The 9,512-nt window shown below is 37.4% G+C and overlaps 1 protein-coding gene across 1 annotated transcript; it reads left to right on the top strand.

Annotated features, from left to right (window-relative positions):
- Nucleotides 1-1,294: 1,294 nt before the first annotated feature.
- On the top strand, nucleotides 1,295-4,621 carry LOC133891610 (putative yippee-like protein Os10g0369500). The gene is made up of 3 exons (XM_062332338.1): nucleotides 1,295-1,792; nucleotides 2,868-2,976; nucleotides 4,353-4,621. The coding sequence occupies exons 1-3, from the start codon at nucleotides 1,650-1,652 to the stop codon at nucleotides 4,434-4,436; spliced, it is 336 nt and encodes a 111-aa protein (XP_062188322.1). The 5' UTR covers nucleotides 1,295-1,649; the 3' UTR covers nucleotides 4,437-4,621.
- The last annotated feature ends 4,891 nt before the right edge of the window (nucleotides 4,622-9,512 follow it).

A 9,512-nucleotide genomic window follows, 5' to 3' on the forward strand; every position in this document is an offset into this window, starting at 1 on the left:
GTGGAGGGCCTTTAATCTCTATTAAGCTAGGCTAGGAAGTGGGTGCGTAGATCACTCTTTCGTGACCCTTTCCTTTCATATTCAAACTTAGTAGCAACAAGATACTCAATGTGTCGTTTTAGATTCCATGCACCATCCCTGGCTCAAGTTGTTGCCTCTACCTTATGCAACATCTATTTTTTCATATTATACCTTGCAAAGGATATTAAAACAAGAGCACCGTTATATTGTTGCCTTCTATATTTTGACACAGTGCATGCATCCACATTATAATTAAAGAAAAGTAGAAAATATTTTAGTATTATGCTGTTAGATTTATGTGGACATTAGTCATAGCACCAAGTTTGTTTAGGAGTCTTAGCATCTAGCTTTCTCTTACTTTTTTTTAAAGGAAAGCATCTAGACGTGAGATGCGAAGCTTTTCCGTGCTAGCCACATATCATGCACTCAAAAGGCCCGATCGACCTGCTATGAGCAACCAAATCATGTCGGCCCTGGACATGCGTGTCGTTAGGTGTCGTAGCACAGCGTCTCAGGTTGCTCCTATTCCGGTCCAATGCAAAAACGCTTGAAGGCCTAACAGCCTAATACCAGGGCGGAGAAAGGCTATTTTGTCGTGGTCAGTTAATCTAACGATTTTTTGTAAATCAATAAGAAATCACTGTTTTATTATACTGAATATTTCAACCTACAACGTTGAAAACCTCAACGTTGTTCTAGACTGGCTTCATCCCTACTTAATATTAACACACACAAGCCCAACACTAGATGTCTGTTCAAATACATTACACTAGCCTTACTAATAATTGTATGGATATCACACACACCAACCCATCAAAAAAGACAGCTATATAATTCTTATCCCTAATATGGGCCACATCTACTTCTCTTATCATAATCTATTGAGGCTTAGCCACTCTTGATCCAACCTTCAATTCAATAGAGATATGATCCACAAATTCCAATTAGTAAAAAAACAAATTAAAAACGCAGTTTTCTAGTGCGTCAGTAGATTAATATCGAGATTCTTCGGCAGCATAAGTATGTTTATATGATGATATAAATATATATGTATCTGGGAGTTGTAGCGGTGTTTTAAAAAATAGATTGAGACCGAGACCGCACGGACCGTAGAGCGCCGCCCGTTACCCGTCCGCCCAGGCCATTCGGCCCCCAATTTTACAACCGCGCGTCGCCCGTGCTCACGGCACGGCACGGCGCGACCGCGATGCATGCCACCCACCCAATCGCCCACGACGAAACGGGAGCGAGAAAATTAAAGCCGCGCACCAAACCATGAACATCATGGCAGGCATAATCCACCCTTCGGGCTTTTCTATAAATTCGGGGGCGGAGGAAAGGGCTACGAAAACCACACGAAAAAGATCCAGGGGCCATTTCATTTCCTCGTCGCCACCGCTTTCCCAACCCCACCCCCACCTCCCCGGCCAAATCCCATCGCGGTCTCCGCCCCGACCCCCCGCCGATCCCTCCCGGCCGATGGCGATCGGGACCGATCGCCACCTCCCGTTCGGGCAGTTTGGGTTTTGATGAGGATTTAGCCTCACCGGCTGGGTTGCTGGCTTGATCCGGGGAATCTGGTGTTGGCGTTGGTTGATTGGGTTCGCTGGGTTGTTTTGCGAGGGGGGATGGGACTGCTGTTTGTGGAGTCGCTCCCGGGGCCCAAGGTGTTCAAGTGCAAGTTCTGCAAGGTGGACTCGGCGTCGCCGGATGCCATCGTATCCAAGGACTTCCGCGGCCGCCACGGCCGCGCCTACCTCTTCGAGAGCGTGTGAGCTGGGCGCCTCGCCCCCCCCCCCCCCCCCTTCTCTGATTTGTTGCGGTGTGGATTGTGCGGTGATTGCAATGTGGCTGGTCGCTTAGTGTCTTGTAGTTGCAGGCATCCCAAGCTAGTTTGTGCATCGAAGAGAGGATTGTTAACTTGTGCTGCGCATTGTCACTTGTTAGAGCTGCACCAACTTAAGCTATCCGAATTGTATGAATACTGACCGAATAATCGCTTTGTTACCTGAAGGGATTCTCCTGTTGGTCATTGGTAGAGGGATGATGGTTATCAAATAATGCCTTGTGCAATCAAGCTAGAATGCTCGAATGTGATTGTGGATATATGATATTGTTTGTTAGATTTGATCGATAATGGATGGGAGGACTATTTGTCCGTTTGGTTATAGGATCACCTGAGTCATCATGGATGTGAATCAAATGAGTTATGCAACATACAAAATTACATGAATCGATATTTTGTTTCTTGTTCCTGATCTTTTGTACTTGGTGGTTGGATTTAGGCAAAATGGTATCTTATTGTTATGGTCTTATGGTCAACATTATTAGAAAATGTTAATATTAGGTTGAAGACTTATGATTCTAGAGATTAATTAGCCAAAATTGTGTATCAAATTTCACATTATTGGCAAGACCATTCTTGATTGGGAATGGAGATAGGCAGTCCAATATGACTTGAGACAGCTTGATCAGGACCATTTGATCAAGGTCATGAAGCCATGCTTGGGACATTTTCTGCTCTTTGGTGCTAAGTGCTAACGAATCATCCAGCATGAATGACATGTAGAGGCATTGTTTTGTAGAAGGACTGGAATCAATTGAACTTGTAAACCAAATTTCATCCACACTCAAAACTTTCCAAAGAAATCCATGTTGTATGAATTATGAAGATAGCTATTGGTTTCGATCTACGAACCAAACATGTACCTTCATGGTTATTAATTACATAATTCCAGATCATAGAATGAGCTGTGTTTCATATATAATTTGTCATTGAAGATTTGAACAGCACATATTTGCCGATTCTTGTTTACATGCTAATCCGGGGTCAATGTGGCATCCAGGGTGAATGTGAGCCTTGGTCCCAACGAGGATCGCTATCTCATGACTGGATTGCATACAGTGAACGATATCTATTGTAGCTGCTGCCAACGACGCCTTGGCTGGCGATATGTAAGTTACCAAATTTTCATTTGCTTGCTGTAAAATTCATTTGAAAACTACAATTTTTGTTTAAAGCAAGCAAGTAGGTCAAATTGTTAAATTTGAACAGTGTATCTTAGCATATGTGACTTGATATTCCAACTGAACAATTGCTTGAATATCATAAATATGTTCTGAAGCAAGATATATGATAAGCATTTTCCCTTGCATAATGCATAGTAGGCTGAGGCGTGATCTCAGCACTTGTAGAGGTCCACTATAATTGGAATTCTGTTGGGTACAGACTGTGTTACTTAAGCGTGCATAATTGTTCTGTAAACTTATTCGTGGATATCACATGATTATAGGTACTTCTATTTCCTTGAACCTCTTCTTTGGGTTAGCCTTCTTTAGTGTACAAAATACATATGCACATATGCATGCTTTAACTGAGAAACCGTCAGGGGAAAATGTGAATCAAGTATGGCTTGACTTTCTGCTGTAAGACCTTCATATTGGAAGTTCATAACGTGGTGATATCGGTTGAGAGGATGAATGATGAATCATGTTGCATCATCTGTAGAAGGCCAATAAGTGAATCTGTCTCTGTCAATTCATCTACAGTCCTATGATTTTTTAGGTTCCTCTTGATATTTTAATCATTCATGGTTAATGAGTTTTGTTGTGATGTCCCTAGTATTTATGCTCACGAGAATCATGTGGTGCAAACAGTCAATGTTCAGTGTTCAAGCTGTAGCTTAAACTTTGGTTACTCTAGATCTTTATTTGTAATGAGATTAATCAAGAACATGCTCCAGTTCTGAGCTTGATAGCTAAAGTACATGAGTGCTCATACATAAGATTAATTTTCCACCACCATGTGATTCTAATGATTTTTCCTGGATGGTAAAAAAGAAACTTGGAAATATGCAAGATAAATAGATAAGTGGTCAGCAATTGCTAGTTCATACTAGTACTTTTAGTCAATTTAGGAACATATGTCTAACTTATTCTTCCATTTTTTTCATGAGTAGGAGCACAACAGTCAACAGGTATACTGGTTTGCATGCCTTTTACAGGAAATCTAGCAAATTGTTATGCTATAATGATATCGTCATTCTCTGGCTGTGGTTGTGCTAACATTTCCCTCTAGGAGCATGAGTTTTGCCTGTTACTTTGTACTTGCTAGTTGACATTGCCATGTGAACCACACCAATCCTGGGTGATACGCAATTGAGTCGTTTGGTCGAATTGTCACTGAACACGAGGGGACAAGCACATAGGCACACTGGAACATGCAGATATATTCATTCAGATATTCTTTTTTTAACATTTTTTCCCTGTGGATGCTGTGTTGCTTTTCTCTGAACCTCGTTAATACCATGAACCCTACTCATTGAACCCAGGAGAAAGCTTATAATGAAGACCAGAAATACAAAGAAGGCAAGTATATTCTGGAGAAGAAAATGATGCTGAAAGAAGGATGGTAGCTGAAGAAACTGATCACTATTTGAGTCTGCAAAAGCAGATACTTCCAATTGTATAAATTATCACTGAACATTTGTTGTTAGTTTAGTGGTTTCCTAAAAATTGTTTGTGCTGGTCAAGACCAAACACGGTGAAACTGCATTTACCAGATATTTTGGTGCCAAGCTCTGTTTTTCTTGTTTGGTTCCTCTGAAAGCTTTTTGATACCCGTATGGAAAGCTTCTTGGTATCTCTTGATAGTTTGCGACGGCACTCACTTGCAGCTGCCAAAAGTAAAAACGAAATTGTACAAATCCTGAAAAGAAAAAAGCTCATGCCAGCCAAGAAAAGAAGCCCAAGATATGTACAAATTTAGGCCCATGAAGTGAGACCAGGCCCAAGGCGCAGCACGAATCACATAGCAGATCCGGCGGCCTCAAATCTGACTGAAATCAAAAACAAAAATAGCTGACTGCTGTGTGCAATTGCGTAATTACAAAGGTAGCATATTATGCTTAATTAACTACAAATGTAACTATCATCAAGTAATGGTAGAGATAAAAAAATGTTGAGGGAATAAAAACTTTTGTTATTGATTTATGGGGTGTTTATATATTTATACATATTGCATGAACATGATAAAAGGATGTCTATTGAGGAGATATCATTTTTAATGAACATAACCCTTAGTAGTTTATAGTGTAATTGATCATATGGTTAAACACTCAAAGGGTGTCTGTTTACTAGAAGTGTTTATTCGCAACACTCCTTCTTAATAAATTTGGTCATATATATATATATCACGTAAAAACTCATCTAAAGATCATGTAGAAAAACTTGAGGAGAAATATAATATGGTGACATGCCATTAAAACTCCTTTAAAATATAGTAGAAAAAATAAGAAGAAAATGATACAACATATATTGATTGTTATATCTTGGTTTTCCTGATAGAATGAACCAAGATCTATGGCGCTATAAAGATATCTGATGATATCCTCTTTAACTCTTGCCTAATAGCGTTGTTGGAGCTATGCTATTTTGAGCTAGGAAGTTATCTACAAATGTAATATCGGGCCTATTACGATTTGCAATATACATTAGTGCTTTGATGACACTAAGATATAGTAGAACTTTAGGTTCAATATCGTCAACCAATGTATGAATGGATCTTGATTCATATTTAGTGATTGAATGACCATAAGTGATTTGATGGATATGATTATCCAATATCATTTGGATATTGGTTAACTGATGGATAAATATTCCTGAAGGAATATGCTTAAGTTGTGGACTTATGCGAAATTTGGTTTACCCAAATCATTCATCTCAAATTTCGTTTTAAGATGATTGCATGCTTTCTCGTATGTGGTTGGAGATAATAAGAAATCTAATTGAGATTTTATTATGAACACATATATACAATTATCGTGATTGGAGTAACCCTTTTGTGGAAGAAACTCATTTAGTTAGTTGTATCACAATCAACTTAACTACTCGAAGTCATGGAGCGACTTAAGGTGTGCAAATTTGTATTTAGATTCAGAATATGAAGTCCATTAGAGACTTATATGTCCGAATCTATCCAATTCATTTGATCTGTCAATGATATTAAATATGGGAACGTACTTTCGACATATATCATAGGGTATGTAGCATCTTAATTGATGTCGGGTCTCTGTGTGAATCCTTGTGCTACAAGCCTCGCTATTTCATCATTTTATGAAATAAAAATTCATTTTGCTTCTGTAGGAAAGACATTGTGTTGTTAAGCGAAAGCAATTCTGCTTAATTACCACATTTAGTTTGACCAATTTGAGTACTGAAACACTCTACCCAGGACTTTTGGTTTGGATCTAATTGAAGGTGTATGACGATTTTGAGGAGAAAGATATGTTAACAATTTATAGTCTTTATATTGATTGATTCTATGGGATCAATGTAGTTTGTGGAAGTATTATCCCGTTTAACTCCGTGTATTTCCTAAAATAATGGAGTTACAGAGCTCCAATGACCCAGCGCCTGAATTTATGTACAGATTTGTACTGAGCTTTTGGATGTAGAACATTCATAAGCTTTAGATAGTGAATATCCATATGGTAACTATCAACTTGATATTGATTTACATTTACTATCTTGGAGGATATTCTCCCCTTGTTTCCCATAATGCTTACAAGAAGTTGTATCCATTGTGATCATATTTCTCCCCATTTTATTTTAATTTGGGAGTTGAGTGGTTTTGTTAGGTACCTCTTCTCTTTATGGTATATTAATAGTGGGAATCAGATTTGATGACACCTTTATGACAAATAAACGCGTCTGACAGATTATTTGTAATATGTTACAAATACAAGATGTTATGAATAAATATTCAAATATCTGGTATGTAGATATAAGGACCGAATATAAATGTGTGTAACTTTCTCTTCTAATTTCTGGCATTCTTTATGGTTTTAATCTCCTCATAATACCAGGAATTATCCTCAAAATATTATGAGTATACGAGCAATGAATAAGTCTCTTGTGAGAGATTCAAGGTATTATATGATTGACGGATAATTATACCTCATATGTATCTCCAATGCTCTTTTGATGTATGTTGTACGATGGTCATATCGGTACGTGCAAAATGTTACCGATTCGTATATGTGAAATACTTGGCTGATACCAAATTTTTATGTACTAACTACAACGGAAGGATACGTATGATTGCAGTTGGATGAATTTAGATTAACTATGCAGTGTGTAAGGTCGCATGTCAGCAACAAGATGTTGGCAAATTGCTTTTCTATGGTTAATCATGCAAATGATTTGATTATCTTGATGAGAGATTTAGATGGACCATTATGAGTATCGACATAAGATACTTAATGATGTAGTGTCCAGACCAAACTATTCCATATGAATGGATTTGATACTACGTCCAGGATAATTTTCTCTAATTTTAATTATTTGAGCAATAAGTTTGGCATAAGTGTGGTGTCTTATGTATAAGGGACAAATGTATGGCTATTTTGTAGATACACTAATCAGCATTGTAGAGTATTTAGATGGTCTATAAAATTGTTGAATAGAGTCACATATATGTTATTGAAGGTTCAAGAAATTAGGTGACGCATTATGAATTTTAAGGTAAGAGAGTCTTAAAATTAAATTTCATGTGATACATGTGGTGCACATAAATATGAAGATTTTGGAATTGATGTTGTGACCAATAGAATTGTTAATAATTTTTTTCATCATCTCTAATGTAGAATGACGAAGGCAATCATGCCAAGTCTTGATTTGATCCAAATTGAAAAATTATTTTATACGCAATATGTGATACGGGAATGATGTATATATGATACATCCCATATATAATGAAGAAGTTTTATGAGATACTTAGTTTTCATACCGTTGTACTATGTTGAGAACATATTTTCATAATAGGTCTCGGTATTGGGTTTCGATATTGAAATCATATATATGGATATATTGAAAATAGAGTTGGTTATATGTTGAACCTGGATACATGGATGCATCAATGATTAACATTGGAGTACCCACATGAGGATGTAGTCGCCATTGATATTGTATTAATGGATGCAATGGTACATGAATTCAATATGAATTAACTCATATATAATATGAATATCATATCTGAGGTATATGATATTATTTGATGATTGTCAATGTACTACATGTAGTAGTACAATATTGGGCTAATGATATTTCTAGGAATAATATGGAGACTTTTTAGAGGTCTAGTTTCTTGAAGTGAGCTTCAATTAATTCCCATGAATTTGCTGGCCTTCAATGGGTTAGAGGTATAACTTAACCAAATGCTTGAGAATTTGATATTATGGTCATTATTCTTAAAATAGTTTTTACCTCTGTTGGGTCCAATAGGTTTTTGCTTGTCATATGACCAGTAGAATTGTAAACTGCCATGAACATGAAATCCTGATAAACGAATGAGTGAGCATCTGCTTATGTTTTGGGTTGTAATACGTTCTTTGTTTATCACTCATTGAAAGAGTTGCAAATAATAGGTGAATCTTGCTACGTTGAATACTCAAATTTTTAGAAATCTAAGTAAAGGAGATGCAACAAAAATGTAAAGTTACATGTGTAGCAATTTTAGGAATGACTGAGCATTTGGATTGTGGTTTTGCTATGATGACATTGAAGCCACGAACCCCCATATGGGATAATCAGTCATATCCAATGCAAGTTCAGAAAATTCAGAAATGTTAGCCATGTACTACATGAGGTGATTATGTATTCATTGAATTTACTATGAGAGTAGATTGAGTAGAATGATTGTGCAATATTTTAGAGTCAAAATGATACTTGATTATATATGAGCACTTCTATAAACAACACTGCTAATGTTTTTGGACTCCATTCCTAAGAGAATAGGTGATGTGTGAATCATTGCCAAAAACATAGGCTCCATGTAATAAATGATAGAAGGTATTTACCAAAATATGTTGCACATTTGTTATTTATTTGAGCAAAATTGAGGTTTAAATAATTTTAAATTCAAGATGAGTCTTAAATTGACATATGCAAAATTTTGTAAAGTTAAGATGGGTCTTGAATTACAATTAATGTAGACCTCATATTGGATAGGCAATAAAATCGCTGCTAATATCGAGGGTGAACGATAGTCCCTGCCAAGATATAGTCACTATCATTATGTATGTCAAGGGTTAATCCCTGACAATGATTCTGGGGTGTATTGGTCGAATGGCGCATGAACAATGCTTAAGGTGTTCGTTCGTTGATGTGTGTGTTAAACTCAAAAACATCGGGGTTATCCAGTTTCAGGCCTCCTGAACGATAACAACCATGCATCCTATGTATTTTGTTATGAGTGCTTGTGAATCGGCTACCGATCCTCCCTTTACAAACTAGGTCCTCCTCTCTTTATATACCAGAGAGAGGGATAACTTACAAGTGGACCCCGATTAGCAGACCCATGCCTAGCTAGATATTCTACTCTTAGATCATATCCTAGAGAACTGGGTGAGCGCAACTTGCCCTGAGAGCTTTGAGTGCCTGTTCCAACCATGAAACACCTCCACACCTGCCTCCCCTGGCCGCCCGACCAA

This window comes from Phragmites australis, chromosome 14 (genome assembly GCF_958298935.1).
Source record: "Phragmites australis chromosome 14, lpPhrAust1.1, whole genome shotgun sequence".
NCBI lineage: Eukaryota > Viridiplantae > Streptophyta > Magnoliopsida > Poales > Poaceae > Phragmites > Phragmites australis.

Excerpts from the sequence above, each read along its gene's own strand:
- LOC133891610 (XM_062332338.1), top strand. The coding sequence starts at position 1,650 with ATGGGACTGCTGTTTGTGGAGTCGCTCCCGGGGCCCAAGGTGTTCAAG. Across the intron at positions 1,793-2,867 it reads GCCTACCTCTTCGAGAGCGT|GGTGAATGTGAGCCTTGGTC; the intron begins GTGAGCTGGGCG and ends TGTGGCATCCAG. Across the intron at positions 2,977-4,352 it reads GACGCCTTGGCTGGCGATAT|GAGAAAGCTTATAATGAAGA; the intron begins GTAAGTTACCAA and ends CATTGAACCCAG.